This window comes from Sinohyriopsis cumingii, chromosome 6 (genome assembly GCF_028554795.1).
Source record: "Sinohyriopsis cumingii isolate HCF-2022 chromosome 6, ASM2855479v2, whole genome shotgun sequence".
NCBI classification, from domain to species: domain Eukaryota; kingdom Metazoa; phylum Mollusca; class Bivalvia; order Unionida; family Unionidae; genus Sinohyriopsis; species Sinohyriopsis cumingii.
The window spans coordinates 138,603,034-138,621,818 of record NC_142966.1 but is presented as its reverse complement, the minus strand read 5'-3'; the positions used below and the strand labels follow the sequence as shown (position 1 = coordinate 138,621,818).

At 36.7% G+C, this 18,785-nt stretch overlaps 1 protein-coding gene across 1 annotated transcript; it reads right to left on the bottom strand.

Moving 5' to 3' along the window:
- Nucleotides 1-4,548: 4,548 nt before the first annotated feature.
- On the bottom strand, nucleotides 4,549-17,985 carry LOC149798092 (alpha-N-acetylgalactosaminidase-like). The gene is made up of 9 exons (XM_089963185.1): nucleotides 17,893-17,985; nucleotides 15,899-16,078; nucleotides 15,260-15,434; nucleotides 13,127-13,301; nucleotides 12,706-12,800; nucleotides 10,747-10,908; nucleotides 9,175-9,372; nucleotides 6,967-7,065; nucleotides 4,549-5,524 (listed from the first exon to the last, which is right to left on the bottom strand). The coding sequence occupies exons 2-9, from the start codon at nucleotides 16,045-16,047 to the stop codon at nucleotides 5,360-5,362; spliced, it is 1,218 nt and encodes a 405-aa protein (XP_089819311.1). The 5' UTR covers nucleotides 16,048-16,078; nucleotides 17,893-17,985; the 3' UTR covers nucleotides 4,549-5,359.
- Between the last annotated feature and the right edge of the window lie 800 nt (nucleotides 17,986-18,785).

Below are 18,785 nucleotides of genomic sequence, written 5' to 3'. Positions count from 1 at the left end.
ATGTAGTGAAAGGTTGTTTTTTAAAAAAGGATAATGACATAAATACAATTTCTAGAAAGGTTTAGTAATTGGTTATTTTTTTTACGTTTTCTGTGTGGGTAATCATAGTTCCTCTTTTGAACCAACCACATAGAATGTCAGTCACAGTAACCTGCTTCTTGTGTTTAAAAGATTCACATTTAATACAAGTAAATCATCTGAATCTGGCAAGAATATTTATGGACTGAAATCTAATGAGTTATGACTTTAGCTTGATATACAATGCAGCAGGCAAGCATGGTCATGTCCTGGTATCTGGTAAAATTTGACTTTATCTTGATACAGAATACAACAGTCAAGCATGGTTATCTCCTGATATCTGGTCAAATATGACTTTATCTTGATATACAATACAGCAGACAAGCATGGTTATGTCCTGATATCTAGTCAATTGTCACTTTATCTTGATATACAATACAGCAGACAAACATGGTTATGTCCTGATATTGTGTCAATTATGACTTTATCTTGATATACAATACAGCAGGCAAGCATGGTCATGTCCTGAAATCTGGTCAGATTTGACTATCTTGATATACAATACAGCAGACAAGCATGGTCATGTCCTGATATCTAGCAAAATATGACTCTATCTTGATACAGAATACAACAGTCAAGCATGGTTATGTCCTGATATCTGGTCAAATATGACTTTATCTTGATATACAATACAGCAGACAAGCATGGTTATGTCCTGATATCTAGTCAATTGTCACTTTATCTTGATATACAGTACAGCAGACAAACATGGTTATGTCCTGATATTGTGTCAATTATGACTTTATCTTGATATACAATACAGCAGGCAAGCATAGTCGTGTCCTGAAATCTGGTCAAATTTGACTATCTTGATATACAATACAGCAGACAAGCATGGTCATGTCCTGATATCTAGTAAAATATGACTCTATCTTGATACAGAATACAACAGTCAGGCATGATAATGTTCTGATATCTGGTCAAATATGACTTTATCTTGATATACAATACAGCAGACAAGCATGGTTATGTCCTGATATCTAGTCAATTGTCACTTTATCTTGATATACAATACAACAGACAAGCATGGTTATGTACTGATACTGGTCGAATATGACTTTATCTTGATATACAATACAGCAGACAGGCATGGTTATGTCCTGATATCTGGTCAGTTATGACTATCTTGATATACAGTACAGCAGACAAACATGGTTATGTCCTGATATCTAGTGAATTATGACTTTATCTTGATATACAATACAGCAGACAAACATGGTTATGTCCTGATATCTAGTCAATTATGACTTTATCTTGATATACAATACAGCAGACAAACATGGTTATATCCTGATATCTAGTCAGTTATGACTTTATGTTGATGTACAATACAGCAGACAAGCATGGTTATGTAATGATATCTAGTCAATTATGACTATCTTGATACACAATACAGCAGACAAACATGGTTATGTCCCGATGTCTAGTCAATTATGACTTTATCTTGATATACAATGCAGCAGACAAAACGTGGTTATGTCCTGATATCTAGTCAGTTATGACTTTATCTTGCTATACAATACAGCAGACAAGCATGGTTATGTCCTGATATCGAGTCATATATGACTTTATCTTGACATACAATACAGCAGACAAGCATGGTTATGTTGACATCTAGTCAATTATGACTTTATCTTGATATACAATGCAGCAGACAAAACATGGTTATGTCCTGATATCTAGTCAGTTATGACTTTATCTTGATATACAATACAGCAGACAAACATGGTTATGTCCTGATATCTAGTCATATATGACTTTCTCTTGACATACAATACAGCAGACAAGCATGGTTATGTTGACATCTAGTCAGTTATGACTTTATCTTGATATACAATGCAGCAGACAAAACATGGTTATGTCTTGATATCTAGTCAGTTATGACTTTATATAGATATACAATACAGCAGACAGACATGGTTATGTCCTGATATCTAGTCATATATAACTTTATCTTGACATACAATACAGCAGACAAGCATGGTTATGTTGACATCTAGTCAATTATGACTTTATCTTGATATACAATACAGCAGACAAACAAGGTTATGTCCTGATATCTAGTCAGTTATGACTTTATCTTGATATACAATACAACAGTCAATCATGGTTATGTCCTGATATCTGGTCAAATATGACTATCTTGATATACAATACAGCAGACAAGCATGGTTATGTCCTGATATCTAGTCAATTATGACTTTATCTCAAAATACAGTATAGCAGTAGAGCATGCTAGTGTAGTATCATAGTTTATCATAACAATTACATCTGCTTGGAGCGAAGCTGCATTCACACTTGATTATTAATGTTTCATCGACATAGAATTCATGGAGATAAGTAAATAAGTTGTTATTGTTGTTGTTGTGGGGTTGAACGCCATTTTTCAGCACACGATAGGCTATACATGGCGGCCAGTATTAATGGTGGAGGAAGAACCGGGGAAAAAGTAAATAAGTAAAGCCAGGAGCATAATTACTGTAGTGTCTGCAGTTTTTGTGGGGAACCCACTTTTCTGGTGTTAGTTGTTGTGCCAGACCATGAATTTAAAGATCCAACAAAAACTTAGTGACATATGATGATGACACCAGCCCATTTTCTTACTGTCTTTCATTCCTGGAGATTAACAAAGCTACTGGTACTAGCATTTGTTAAATCAACATCAGCACTGTAATCTGGTAATAAAACACAAGCTTTTACTTGTGGTTTATTGTAACGCTTTGAAAAAGAACTATAAAGCATTTCAATGCACACATATCAATAGGGCATCTGGTAGATCAAATTTCCACCTGCTGCCTTAAATCAATACATGAGATAAGTAAGGATGGAGAGAAGTGAGGAAAAGCAATACACTAGTAATACTAAAAATGAAAAAAAGGATAATAAAAAACCCTAGTAAATCAATTTAAATGTAATAAATATTGAAATTGATCCATCATTTGAGTACAACTGTTGTTGAAAAATTAAAATACTCCTGAAAGTGCATTTAATTTTATCTGCGTGTTTTTAATGCAAAAGAACAACAAGCCTATAAAATATTATTACTATTTCTTTTTTGTCAAATTTAGTAGATGAAGTTGGTCTGTATATGAGGCAGGCACAAATGACAGAATGGCTCCACTTACTTTCCCTTTTGTTACCATCTTCACACTTTGGTGGCATCAGCTTCCTTTGAATTTTGAGCATGCAAAGGAAAACAAGGTTTAAATGATTGGTCTTGGCATGTTTTTTTATTTGAGGTGCTGGTATTGTTTTAGTGTTGTTGGCTGCTATCTTATTTACTCTGATGAAAAATGGTGAAGCTTTGAACTTGTTGGCTCAGATTTACACACATGTTGTAGTGTTGTTTTAAACATTCAGGTGACCGCCATTTGTGTTGGGATAGTTTTATTCTTTCTTGTCAAAGATACAGGAGTGAGGTGTTCTGGGGATGGGATGTTGTATAACATTGTAATCTGTTATTTAATTCTCCTTATTTCCATGACTCCCAGCAAAATTGTCCAGTCATCTCACTTTATACTTGTTCTGCTTAGTGCATGGACTACATACAGTAGTAAAGTAGACCAGACTGGGACAGATTGGTACGAGATATGCAGATATCTTGGTTTGTGAGCTTATGATGTGTTATATCCTTGAAAACTTCTAACATGCTGTTAACCTTTTTCATTGTCTTGTCAATATGGTTTTTCATAGCAATTTGCTTGAATATTTACAACCCAGATATTGAGCAGAGTTGATAACCTCCATGTTTATGCCCTTGAGACTGTATAGTAACAGTTCTGGCTTCCAGTTCCTGGTTAATCTGAAAACATTACACTTATCTGGATGAATATACATTCCCCTATGTTGCTTCCCAGAGTGCTTTGAAGTCTTTATGGTATGGATATCTGGATGCCAAACAGTTGAGTCTTGGATAAAATGCAGCCTGGCAGGTCACTGATAAATATGAGAAAGAAGACTATTTTGGGTAGAGCTCCACTGACTACTGATACCTTTTCTGATGATGCACTATCAACAATTGCTTGCATTATTTGGTCCAACAGGAAAGACTTTAAACATTCCCTGATTCTATAACATTTTAACATAGTACATGGTCACACACATTAGAAACATCTAAGCTGATGAAATCTTGCTTTCTTTTGTCAGCTAATGCACAAGAGTTTTAACTTGCATCCCATAACTTCATCTTCTCCTCAACCCATGTTGACAGTTGGTTAATAACTGATGTAAGCCAAGATGTTTCAGGATAGAAACACATCATAGTGCCCATAAAGATGTTTCCGTTCAGTGGTTCCACTAATGTCTTTGGAACTCTTGGACAGACTAGTTAGATGAGTGATATTAGATCCTCTTTGAGCTCTTTATCATTTTCTACAAGACTTAATCAGGATAGATGAGCAACATTTGTAAGCCTTCAGATCTAATTTAAATCATAGCAATATATGAAATGGTTGAGATTAGAAATATATATTTTAGTTGCTATATATAGTTTCATTTATTGCAAATATATTTATTATTTACAAATGAATTGGGTTACAGAGTAAACAAATGTATAAAAATGTAAAATAATTTGTGCAAATAAATGTAACATCTACAACTTACTGTCAACTGATTCCACCTCTGTATGAAGTTCAAGTCTGTATCACATTTCTATAAAATGATGGCAAGGAACAGGTAAGTGATTCAGCAATTTCAAACAAGTACCAGCGTTACAATTTATGATCTCTATCATGCCATCTGTAAACAAATTGACTGAACGAAGTTTATGAGAATGAATGTCTCAGCTTGATGAGTTAATATTAAACATAAATAATACCTTCATGGTAGAATAAAAAACAATGCAAAGAATGCTCGATACGAGGAATAATGACAGAAGGTGATAGTGAGTTGTTCATACTACCTACATACTACATACATTGAGAAACATACGATATACAGTTAGTTCAAAGCCATGTCTAAGATTATTACCCTGAAATTCCATGTTCTACCATGACTAACATTGTGAGTTTTTTCAAAGACTGATAATATACATATCAGCAAAATTGGAATTTTTTTGGTCAAGCAGAACAAATTTAATTGATCTATGTGTAAATACAGGGCAAATGATCGCTTGCATTGATTAGTTACATTTTCAAGTCCATTGGTATATAATGGCCTATTTATGTCAATTATTAAAATATGTACGTGTATGCATATCATTACTGTAGCAGTTTCATTCATGAGGTCAAAAGTCAAGGTCAGTTTAAGGTTAAAGTCTTAGGTGAGGGATAAGACCTAAAGGTCAAGGGTCAAAGTATGCAATTCCAAGGTAGACTCCAGATGGGTTCACATATACAGTTTGGACATCTTTCGCATAGAACACTCCAACAAACTTCCCTGTGAACCCCTCAGTTACATTGTAACCCTCTTTCTCTGTGAGACCAAGTGTGGTAAATGGCAGATCAACCTGTAGAAAAAATAATGAAGGAAACACTACCATCACAATCATAAATACACAGCCATGTGAACAGATTTTGTACGCTATTTAGCCATTACAGTTGTTGTTGTAGGGTTTAACGCCATTTTTCAGCACATGATAGGATATACATGGCGGCCAGTATTAATGGTGGAGGAAGAATCCGGGAAAACCCCGGAAAGAACCACTGACCCACAAGAAGCTACTGGCAAGCTTTCTCACATACCCACATTGGCTGAATCCGAGACTCGAACCTACGCAGATAGAGGTCAGCCATTACAGTATCAATTGCAAAGTCCACAATATTGTAACCAAACTAATAATATTAATAATAATAATAATAATAAAACTTTATTGTCATCATCATCACCACTTCTTACAATCACCACCACCATCATTTTTGTCATCACCACCACCACCAGTATTGTCATTGTCGTTACCAGTTTATCCAGGGGGAGGCAATCAATATCCAGGTCAATAGTATGAAATCCTAAGCATGCCACTGCTTTACCATCATTGAGAAAGGTAACTACTGAAGACAAGGGTGATTTTTCAAACTGCAGATTCTTCACAAAATTGTGACTTTGATTGAATTTGGCTACAATTGGTGAGCAGATTTTTTCCTTAAAATATGTGCAATAAAAGGCAATTTCAAATGTTTTGATCATATATGAATTTCTTTGAATTTCATTGGATTTTCTCCTTTTTCCTGTAGATGAATTTGAAAAAGCTACATGTTAACACAAGTTAAAATTATTGTCATTATAAATGATGCATTATTTATATTTGGCAACATGTGTTGATAAAAGTTTAAGGACTTGAGAGAAAAGAAGAAAAGTGAAGACTTTTTCCTGGATGTGAAAGAGTATTGAAATTTTGCATGAAGCAATATTGAAGATGTTAAAAACATATATGGAAAATATATGGGATTTTTTTGGCTTAGTTTGTGGATTATTTTATTCAAGGTCTTTTGGTCACCCTGAGCTACTATGTTCATTGATGCATATGGATAACCACAGTGCTATACAATTAGTAGCTTCCGTGATGAAACCGTCATCAACCTGACCAGTGTTTGATATGTCCATCCCAGGACACTTTTTTTGCCAACTTTATTTGATGCTGAGTTTTAGCATCTTGTGTATGAAGATGTTGAGGTCAAACATCAGGTATATGCTGATTGGTGGATTTCAAACAAAATTTGCTATCGATTTTATATGGCATTTTGCAGTTCAAATACATTACTTGAATCTCAGTTTTGTATTATAAATAAACATCAACAGAGCTAACACAAACAGGTTTTCTGTATGTACGTTAATAATGTATATATTTTTGTCTCAATATGCCTCACTATAAATAGCAAAAGGAGAAACTGCTGGGTTGCCCACCATCTTGGTGAAATGGGCAGACAGTCTTATCCTATAACTTCAGCTCACCTTCACCGGGCCACCACCACCATTGAGGTTCAACACAGCATAGCCCGCTCCCTTGCCTTGCAAACCCATGGGTTTCTTCCAAACCTCTATATTTCCTGCCTGTAAATGGATGCAGTTATTTCTGTGATATAAATTGTAAGGAGAATAAAATGTAGACCCAGCTCTGCCGGAGCATTGTGTGGCTGTAAATATTTTGACTACTGTGTTTGCAACTAAAACATGCTGTATTCTATTGCACTACTGCATTTAATTCATGCTCATCATATAATACTGTGGTGCATAGCTATGAGCATAGGTATAACAGTATTGCATAACAGTAAGTCAGAATCAGCTTAGCTCTTATCAGACAACAGTATTGCATAACAATAAGTCAGAATCAACCTAGCTCTTATTATACAACATTATTGCATAACAATTAGTAAAAATCAACTTTGCTCTTGTTAGACAACATTACTGCATAACAATAAGTCTAAATCAACTTTGTTCTTAGACAACAGTATGGAGTAACAATAAGTCAAAATCAACTTAGCTCTTATTAGACAACAGTATTGCATAACAATAAGTCAAAATCAACTTTGCTTTTAATATACACCAGTATTGCATAACAATAAGTCAAAATCAAATTTGCTTTTATTTGACAACAGTATTGCATAACAATAAGTCAGAATCAACTTTGCTCTTATTAGACAACATTATTGAATAACAATAAGTCAGAATCAGCTTTGCTCTTGTTAGACAACATTATTGCATAACGATAAGTCAAATTCAACTTTGCTCTTATAAGCCAACAGTATTGCATAACAATTAGTCAAAATCAACTTTGCTGTTGTTAGACAACATTACTGCAAAAGTAAAAATCAACTTAGATTGTATTCTACAACAGTATTGCATAACAATAAGTCAGAATCAACTTTGCTCTTGTTAGACAACAGTATTGCATAATAATAAGTCATTATTGCATAACAATAAGTCAGAATCAACTTTGCTCTTGTTAGACAACATTACTGCAAGTCAAAATCAACTTAGATCGTATTCTACAACATTATTGCATAACAGTAAGTCAGAATCAACTTTGCTTTTGTTAGACAACAGTATTGTATAATAATAAGTCAGAATCAACTTCGCTCTTATTAGACAATATTATTGCATAACAATAGGTCAAAATCAACTTTGCTCTTATTAGGCAACAGTATTGCATAACAATTAGTCAGAATCAACTTAGATCGTATTCTACAACAGTATTGCATAACAATAAGTCAGAATCAACTTAGATCGTATTCTACAACAGTATTGCATAACAATAAGTCAGAATCAACTTAGATCGTATTGTACAACAGTATTGCTTAACAATAAGTCAGAATCAACTTAGATCGTATTCTACAACAGTATTGCATAACAATAAGTCAGAATCAACTTAGATCGTATTCTACAACGGTATTTAATAACAATACGTCAGAATCAACTTAGATCGTATTCTACAACAGTATTGCATAACAATAAGTCAGAATCAACTTAGATCGTATTCTACAACAGTATTGCATAACAATAAGTCAGAATCAACGTAGATCGTATTCTGCAACAGTATTGCATAACAATAAGTCAGAATCAACTTTGCTCTTATCATTCTTTACATACAGAAATGTTTATTTTCATATCCGTATAATGGTAAAATTTGACATTTGATTGAGACGAAAACTTTGTCTTTACTCAACAGTGGCAATCATCTCGCAATATAGTACCACCAATTTACATGTCCATATAAGCTCACGAAATATTAAATAAATACCTATCTTGAGAACCTTCGATGTAAATAAAGATATAAAGTACGATGATATTGATTCCTTTATTGCTCACTGGTAATAAAAGTAAGGGACAAATACGCCTTACACAATAAACTTCAAACTGCTGCCATGGAGGCGTCAGATAAGCATCACTGTACCTGCATGCGCCGCTCGACTTCAATGTTGACCTCGTTTTGAATTGTCGACGATGTCATTATTCTCTCAATGTTTTGACGAAATATAGGGGCAGATTGATCACAAAACGTATTAAGCTCTAAATGCTTTGAAAGCGCTTTATGTTTATAAAGGGGACGAACATTCCTGCAAGAATCATGCAGAAAACGTATGCGCAGGTAGTGGCGTAATTTAAAAGCGGGGGTGCCACCAGGGAAGCAGTTCGTAGTAAATGTCATTCAGCAGCAACTACCTTCAAAATGCGTTTGCCCTGTATGCCATATGGGTCCTGATTGATTCGAAGGAGGTAGAAATTTTGCAGCAGTTCTTTAGATTCAGCCCGGATGTGACCCAGATCGTTGGACATTAGGAGCGGAGCACCCAGTATCGCCCACATGGCCATCTGTACACGCTGCTGGTCATAACTTAAACCGTAGTCTCCGATTATGAGCTGTAATGAGTTTGACAGGTAAAAGAAGGGTTTTATTTGATATGTCAAATAAGTTTAATTAGAATAAAAGAAGCCATTTCAGTTGCTCAGTATTTCGTGTTGTCATCCTCGTTGATTCGTTGGCAGGGAAAATAAAACCCGCCAATAAAAACAAAATATCCTGTCAGCTCATGTAATGAATTTGCCTATGCTAGGATTAACGCGCAGGCTATAAGAAAAGTAATTTTCAAATACACATATTAGGAAGTGATGACATTTGTCACGTGATGTATAAAGACTGTCGAGTCATGGTTATTCAGGGCACACTGGAACGATTATTTAGTTTTCTGTCGTGTTATTCTATGTTACGATGCTTTTTTTGTCAATAGCCAGGGTTTTGGAATGCTTTGGAAAGTGTTTTTTTTTTCCTCAAGTAGAGGTTTAGGTGTTGACTTTGTTAATAGCTAGGGCTTCGGAGTGCTTTGGACAGTGTTATTTTTCCTCAAGGAGAGGATTAGGTGTGGACTTTAAGTCCTTATGAATTTCTTAGTCCTCTGCCTTGACATTCTATCTAGCATCACATTTGACATAAAACCAAATAAACTTTATTAAAAATATATACATTTTATTAATTGTGGGTTTTTCCATATTACAGTAAAAAGAAAACAAGAAACAGTGATGACTGCGTACATGTGTGAACCGTGAAAGATTATGGTTTTGTCATATTTTTACGTGTTCTGACATTTTCATTTGAAAATTCCACAAAATAGAATTGAGCTGTTAAACCAAATATGACGACAATCATCACATCAACATTCTCTGCTTACTTCAGAAGCAGTTGTTGTCAGAGACATTCGTGTTTGTGCCATATTATTAGTGATCAGATGTTTTTTTGTTGTTTTTTTTTGGTGACTTGAATTTTTAACGTAGCTTTAACAATTTTCCAGTCTTATCGCTACGATGTCTGCAGTGTGGCAGTTTATAGTGATCTCTAGCACTGGGGCATCATGCCGCGGACATGTAGCATGATATCCCACCCAGTCACATTATCCTGACACCAAGCCGACCAGTCCTAACACTAACCTCTTAATGCTGAGCGCCAAGCGAGTTAGCTGTTAGTACCATTTTAGAAGTCTTTGGTATAACTCGGCAGAGGTTCGAACCCACGACCTCCCGCATCCGGGGCAGACACTCTAACCACTAGGCTACCGGAGCGGTCACGTGATCAGACAGACATACAATAATATTATTAAATGTAACATTTGATGGAAACATAGTTAACATGTATGAATGAAATTATTAAATGTTCCAGGAGATTCATTAAAATGATAATTAAAACTTGGAACATTCATGATAAGTGTGGTATACGAATCAAAAGTTATGTTAGATTTATACCATATCAGGATCATTGAAGTTTCCAGGACCAGCAACAGAGCTGAAGTTTCCGGTGTCATCGCCATAGAAACTGATTATATTCTTCACACTATCCCAAGAATCATCGATGTCATCATAATTTCTCCAAATGTTACAGGTAGATGCGATTTGTGTGTAGTTCGGCTAAAATGAGAAAGGGGATATGCTGGGTAATTAGGCTAAAATGAGAAAGGGGACATGCTGGGTAATTAGGATAAAATGAGAAAGGGGACATGTTGGGTAATTAGGCTAAACTTAGAAAAGGGACATGCTAGGTAATTAGGCTAAAATGAGAAAGGGAACATGCTGGGTAATTAGGCTAAAATGAGAAAGGGGACATGCTGGGTAATTAGGTTCAAATGAAAAAGGGGCATGCTGTGTAATTGTTGTTGTTATTGTGGGGTTTAACGCCATTTTTCAGCACATGATAGGCTATGTATGGCGGCCAGTATTAATGGTGGAGGAAGAACCCTGGAAAACCCCGGGAAGAACCACCGACCCACGAGAAGCTACTGGCAAGCTTTCTCACATAACCCACATTGGCCGAATCCTAGACTCGAACCCAAGCAGACAGAGGTGAGATGGCAGTGATCTGTAACGGAGAGCCCTTCAGACCACTCGGCCACTGGGGGCCCCCCTGTGTAATTAGGTTCCAATGAAAAAGGGGCATGCTGTGTAATTAGGTTCAAATGAAAAAGGGGGCATGCTGGGTACAGTGGCGTCGCAGGGGGGGGGTGCGGACCGCACCGGGTGACACCATCTTAGAGGGGTGACACCAAAATGAAAAATTTCAAATTTTACAGAGCACACACTGCTCGGTCTAGTCGGATTTCATAAGCAGATAACCGATCATAGTTGAATACATGACTAGCAGGCACATAATGGCGTCGCTAGGGGGATGCGGGGGGTGCGGACTGCACCGGGTGACACCATCAGAGGGGGTGACACCAAAATGACATTACTAAGGATTCTGTATGGTCTGTTACGGAAGGAGGACCATGGGGGTGACACCATGAGCTACCGCACTGGGTGACACCAACCCGAGTGACGCCACTGGCTGGGTAATTAGGTTCAAATGAAAAAGGGGCATGCTGTGTAATTAGGTTCAAATGAAAAAGGGGCATGCTGGGTAATTAGGCTCAAATGAGAAAGGGGGCATGCTGGGTAAGTAGATTCAAATGAAAAAGGGGCATGCTTGTTAATTAGGTTCAAATGAAAAAGGGGCATGCTCACATTATTAATCAAACATACGGACATGGTTCATCGAAAACTGAAACAGGTTTTAGCCATCTCTCATCGCGTTGAAACTTTATTGAACATGGTCCGTCTTTCATTTCATGTGTGATTATGAATAAATTTTGTCTACCATGATTCAAGACAGAGTCAAGAAAAATACAATTCATGGATTTATTTCAAGAAATGCAGGTGCAGTTTTGCTTACGTTCCCTCGCCCATTCTCTTTGACTTGAATATATCATGAAATGAAACTTAAAATTTATAAGGCCATATTTTTTTTCAAGGCTGCGTTGTATCATTTAGTCAAATCATCAGTTGACTGAACAGTAACCGTGATAGACAATACATTGATATAGCTTTAACATGTAGCACAGCTAAATGACCCTGTGTTTCTGTTATTTTTTAATACTATTCCAATTCCATCACTACCATTCCCGAGTCAAGAGGCGGTTTGTCGATTTGTGACTCCACCCCCATCCACTTCACCATCTTGCGTGGTTTGACATTTGTAGGTTAGCACACTCTAAAACTTACACGAACACACGGATGAACAGGGTACCATATTAACCTGTTGTTAAAATAACCCTAACGAAAACAATAATAAATCCGATTTCAGCAGCAGTTTTTAAATTTTTCTCGTAATGTTGTTGTCCCCATACATGAAAGAACATCTCTCACACCTTCCCAACCCTTCATTTCGCTCACCACTTTCCCACTACCGACCACATAGGCAGGCCAGCTGCAGGAGTATAGTATAGGACGGTTTGTCTTATTCAGATAGAAGCCCATGGCCGGATATCCTGAAAAGTCGGAAACAAAAAGTATTTTTACCGTGCATGGAATGGGTCATATGCTGTGATATTACGTTAAAGGCAAACCCATCTTGTTTTGCCACATGCACAAACCTAACAACAACTATTTATTAAATCTTCAATAAGAAATAAATAGTATATGTTCAAGTCAAAAATTTTATGACAACAATATGAGTTCAATATTTGAGAGATCTTATCAGGTTTATTGGGAACAAGGTCTAATTAGACTCCCTGATTCGGAAATATTCTGTACAGCGTTTGGTGTGTGTGTGTGTGTGTGTGTGAGAGAGAGAGAGAGAGAGAGAGAGAGAGACCATATTGCATGTCTTCTACGTCAGTGTAACACCCGTCAAGTTTCAACATATCAACTCCCCACTCGGCAAAGGTCTGGGCGTCCAGCTCCAAATAAAACTTACTACCCGGGTACCCGCCGCACGTCTCTGTACCGAAGTCTGCATAGATACCAAGCTTCAAGCCTAGACCATGTACCTGCAAGACGGTTTGATGAATTTGATATACTCAAGTACGGTCTAGATAAACAATAAACACGTTTGTTAACGTGTGAAATTACTATGGAGAGAAGATACATGTTAGTAAAACATTTTATTCTGAACCTGACATTGTGAATTATAAACCTGACTCTGAACTATCCGAACTTTTGAGTTCGAACATGAACTCGAAATATAAATACTGTGATCACGTGACTTTATCTAGAATCCAGTTAAATTCATAAATTTTTCGGAACTTTTATTACTAAGGTTTCTCCAATTAAATACCGGATTCGAATCATGCAGGTATGTTCCAAATGAAGTACACGACGTTGCAGTTTTCCGCTTGAGCCCGAGTTTCTTGCTCAGAAGAGTGTCGATTATACAAGCACAGAGCTGTCACGTGACCTATACAATAACAGAATTTACATTTTGCTAATCAGGTATCTTATTCTTCTGTTTAGTTTACTGATCTAGCATATCAGGCTGCTGCCAGTCCAAGATTTCAAACCGTTGGTCATAGTTCTGATTTCTCTGATCTGAAACGTGTTTAGCAGTTTACAAACATGGGATTGGATGTGAAATTACTAGAGATCTAAACGAACGTCATGGATCGTCAATTCAAAGTGCCACTTTAATCTGATGCATTGTTCACCTGTCCATGGACACGACTAATAAACCAAGAAATGTCAGCTTTGAGCCGAGGTTTCGATCTGCCAAAATGTCATAGTCTGTGATCTTAGATTAGTGCATCTGCAGCTTAATACGTGAACTGAGGTCACTGCATCGATATCTTAATAGTGTGAAATGAGATCACTGCATCCATATCTTAATATTGTGAATTGAGATCACTGCATCCATATCTTAATATTATGAACTGAGATCACTGCATCCGTATCATAATATTGTGAACTGAAATCACTGCATCCGTATCTTAATATTGTGAACTGAGATCACTGCATCCATATCTTAATATTATGAACTGAGATCACTGCATCCGTATCATAATATTGTGAACTGAGATCACTGCATCCGTATCTTAATATTGTGAACTGAGATCACTGCATCCATATCTTAATATTGTGAATTGAGATCACCGCACCCTTATCTTAATATTGTGATCTGAGAGCACTGCACCCATATCTTAATATTGTGATCTGATAGCACCAATCTTTCACTATCAACTTTGTACTAGGAGCGTATTATCAACGATCAAAGAAAAAATGTCCCCAGGAATTACGAGATCAGAAAGTCTAATCTTATAAAACGGCGATCCTGGAACGGAAAGAGTAAAATGTTAGCATCGTCATGATGACTTCAACACATAAAATATTATTGAATTTTAGAAAACGACGAATTTCAGTTTAAGAAAATATAATAATTGATGATTACTATTTCAACAATTGCTTGAAATTCTTGAACTGTCTACAGCCAGGGAAGAAGAAGGATACTGGAGTGAAAGAAAGTGAAAATGAAGGGAAGGCGTGGGTATGGGCGAACTTACGCCGGATTTTGTTGGTTGCGGGCTGACATTAAATGCATGTATTCTATGTTGGTGGTAAATCCTAAAGTCTTACACTCAATACACTTAATGTATTAATTACGATTGGTACAAATTGTGTGAAAAGATTCAGATTCAACTCGTGGATGTAAATATAATCCGGTTGTAATTCAAGGCCTAAAGAATTTAATGTTTTGCAATTTGACAAAAAAGAAAATATAAAGGAACAGAGCGTGTTTAACTGGATAGACTGATTACATAATCCTGGCTTTAAGGTAATAACCACATTTTATACACATCAAACTCGACTTAAAAGTGTCGATCAGTCTTATTTGCTCTGGTCAAATCACTGATCAGTCAGATATCAGAATTTTGAGTGGACTGACATTTGAGCGTGAGCATATCTTAATATCGTGAGGCCTGGCATTTTAAAACGCATGCGCACGGACACTACTTACATAGTCAGCAAGAGCCTTAATTCCGTTAGGGAATCTGTCAGGGTCAGCTATAAGTCTTCCATCAGGGCCCCTTTCCTTCGCCGCCCAGCAATCGTCAATATTGACGTATTCGTAGCCCACCTTCTGATATCCTTCCTTCACCAAGAGTTCTGCCATTCTCATGTACAGCTTCTCACTGAGAATGAAAGACTTTAACATACTTAATTCGGGAGATTTTTTTTCCCCCAAGAAGATATCATAAATTTTCAGTGAGTATTCCCAAAATACTAAAAGGCGTTGGTGAATTATCTTTCTGTTTTTACAGTGTGTTCTCTTTGCTATATTTGTACAGAATTTATTTTTTAAAAATGCTGCATACAGTTGTATTTTTATACACGTAATGTATCATAAACCGGCGAAAAATACGTAAAGGGCTCAATAAACCATATCAGCGTTATAAATTCAGTGGGGAGTATTTTTCACTTGGACTAAAATGCTGATGAAATCGGCAAAGCCACATATTGGCCACAAATCCGCACAAAAGCAATAAATACTCTGACTTTAACAGGACTTGTCAGACATATATTGATTACGTTAACTTTATGCTTAAAACATATACAATTTATTTCTCATACGGTAAATAGAAACACCACTCATTACCTTATGCAATTATCCGGGTCTTCTTCGCAGTTTGTATTGCACCTGAATCGTTGCCATGACAGCCAGCCCATAGGCGGAGTTCTAGCCAATCCATTGTTCAAAGCCCATATGATGGGTAGAATACATAACAAAAGGATCGCGAGTCGCATTGCTGGAAAAAGGTAGTACGGGCAAGGAGTCCTAAAATATACAGAATATTCGCAGATTACGCATTATGTAAGATCTACTGGCGCAGACTAGCGAGGCTGATCATGGGTAATATATGCTCTTATTTACGGTGTGTTTTGTGATATGCTATTTAAACAAGACGTAATATCCATCCAGCCATCCATCCACCCACCCATCCATCCATCCATCCATCCATCCATCCATCTATCTATCTATCTATCTATCTGTCTGTCTGTCTATCTATCTCTCGTATGATAGTAACAGCGCATAATAGACCGTTTTCTACAATTTCCAATCGGAGCATTTTCGACTGAGAATTTCGGCGAGGAGCGTATCGAGAATGGTGATAACAGTGTAAACACATTATAACTCTCAAGAGAAGTTCGACGAAAGGAACCAGTGAAATGTTACATATTGCATATATTTGCATACGATTATCCATATAGTTCACTGGGTCAGATTTCTATTTGCTTATGATTATCTATTTAGTTTACTGGGTCAGATTTCTATTTGCGTATGATCATCCATAGTTCACTGGGTTAGATTTCTATTTGCGATGACTCTCCATTAAATTCACTGAGTCAGATTTATATTTGCATATGATCGTCCATTTAAGTTAAGTGGGTCAGATTTCTATTTGCGTATGATCATCCATAGTTCACTGGGTTAGATTTCTATTTGTGTATGATCATCCATAGTTCACTGGGTCAGATTTCTATTTGCGTATGATCATCCATAGTTCACTGGGTTAGATTTCTATTTGTGTATGATCGTCCATTTAGTTCACTGGGTCAGATCGTTATTTGCTTATGATCATCCATTTAAGTTAAGTGGGTCAGATTTCTGTTTGCGTATGATCATCCATTTAGTTCACTTGGTCAGATATTTATTTTACGTTTGCGTATTTCTTTTGCATATTATGCTTCTCGACAAATTCGGTCTATGTATACCAAGCTTTTTGCACCCACCCCACCCCACAGCGCGCCAGTAAGGTGATTGTATCGTAGAGCAATTTTTTTTTCTTCGAAAGAGTTTTCATGTAAGTTAAGGATATGATTCGTTTATCAATATTCACTGTACGGCTACAATGGTCCTCTACCCGTCTTCATTACACACGCACGAGGGGAGGGGTCCCGAGTGGTCTAAAGCGCTCTCCGTTACAAATCACTGCCATATCACCTCTGTGCGTGGGTTCGAGTCTCGGATTGGCCAATGTGGGTATGTGAAAAAAGTAGCCAGTAGCTTCTTGTGGGTCGATGGTTCCTTCTGGTGTTTTCCCGGGTTCTTCCTCCACCATTAGTACTGGCCGCCATGTATAGCCAGCCTATCGTATGCTCTAAAAATAGCGTTAAACCCTACAACAACAACAACAAATATATGGCATATCTCATAAGCCTCGCTTTAGGACACAAGGATAATGCGATAACTGTCATTACCTTAGATTATCGGTGATTGTGAAACTCGTGTGTTAACTAAAGGTATGATCCCCTATGAAAACTTAGGTATATATATGTCATACCCATTTCTCACAAAGTGTTGAATTCAGTAAATGTCAATTCTATTTAGACATGTTTTGCAATGGACTAGTTTAAAACCAAACAACAGCAGAGATATGTCTGGTAGCTCGAATACATGCTGATAGTGTAGTATTGATACCGATAAAGACAGCTGATTGATACAAGGTGCAATCTATGAATCTGATTTAAAACTGCAAATCCAATCTCGCATATATTTTAGTTTATTCTCCTGATCTATCTAGCTCATTAAGTTGGTTGTTCATATTTTTATGTAGGGGATGTGTTTTAAAGAGTACCTAGACGTCTTACCTTTATATGCCGTTGTTGAGCAGGTAGAGATTCGGGCATTGTACCGAGGTCACATGACCAAACTTAATATCTCACATGTTTTATTCATGTATGAGCAGGTAAAGTCTCGGGCATTTGTACAAGTTTACCTGACAAATCACGCGATTGTATCATTGGCCTATTTCCCGATAAAATTTCAAGGTCTAATTTTAAACAATGCTAAGTTGTTCCAAACGGTTAATTACAAAAGACGTTTTTCTAGGTCAGTCAGTAGTCACATGATCTGCGTACTCTTAACCTGCAAATGCTTTACACGTGACATATTTAGATTAATCTGTGCAAACTCGCTAGTTTATTTCTTCAGTATAAATATTCTATTCTTCTGATTTCCCTTTTTAGGTATGGAGTAAGGTGTCTCTAAATGCGTGCTTGGTATAATTTCGATAATTACAAGACGATGAGAATAATAATAATAATAATAATAATAATAATAATAATAATAATAATAATAATGTGAAGTCAGGGCCTTGGACAGGATTGGTGGGCCCAAGGGAAAATTCTGCAGTAGGTCAATATAAATTAAAAATTTTGACGGTGGTAGGCCTCCTGACCGCTGTGGGTCCCTGGAATGTATCCTGGTTGTTCTACCCTGTCCGCGACCCTAACTTCTTATAAAAACTGGTCCTTGGTGATAATGCTGAGTTGACACATATACTGATGTTCCACGTCATCATGAGATGACAAACTTGAGAAGAAAAACAAAGTTAGATAAAACAATCTCATATTCTTCTTATTTATCGTTTGATAGAGATACAGCTGAGGGGCGATCTGATAGGGATGAAGCTGAGGGGCAATCTGATAGGATGGGCGATCTAATAGGAAGAGCGATCTGATAGGGAGGAAGCTGAGGGGCG

Excerpts from the sequence above, each read along its gene's own strand:
- LOC149798092 (XM_089963185.1), bottom strand. The coding sequence starts at position 16,047 with ATGCGACTCGCGATCCTTTTGTTATGTATTCTACCCATCATATGGGCT. Across the intron at positions 9,373-10,746 it reads ACTTCAATGATCCTGATATG|CTCATAATCGGAGACTACGG; the intron begins GTATAAATCTAA and ends AACTCATTACAG. Across the intron at positions 5,525-6,966 it reads GTGGTGGTGGCCCGGTGAAG|GTTGATCTGCCATTTACCAC; the intron begins GTGAGCTGAAGT and ends TTTTTTCTACAG.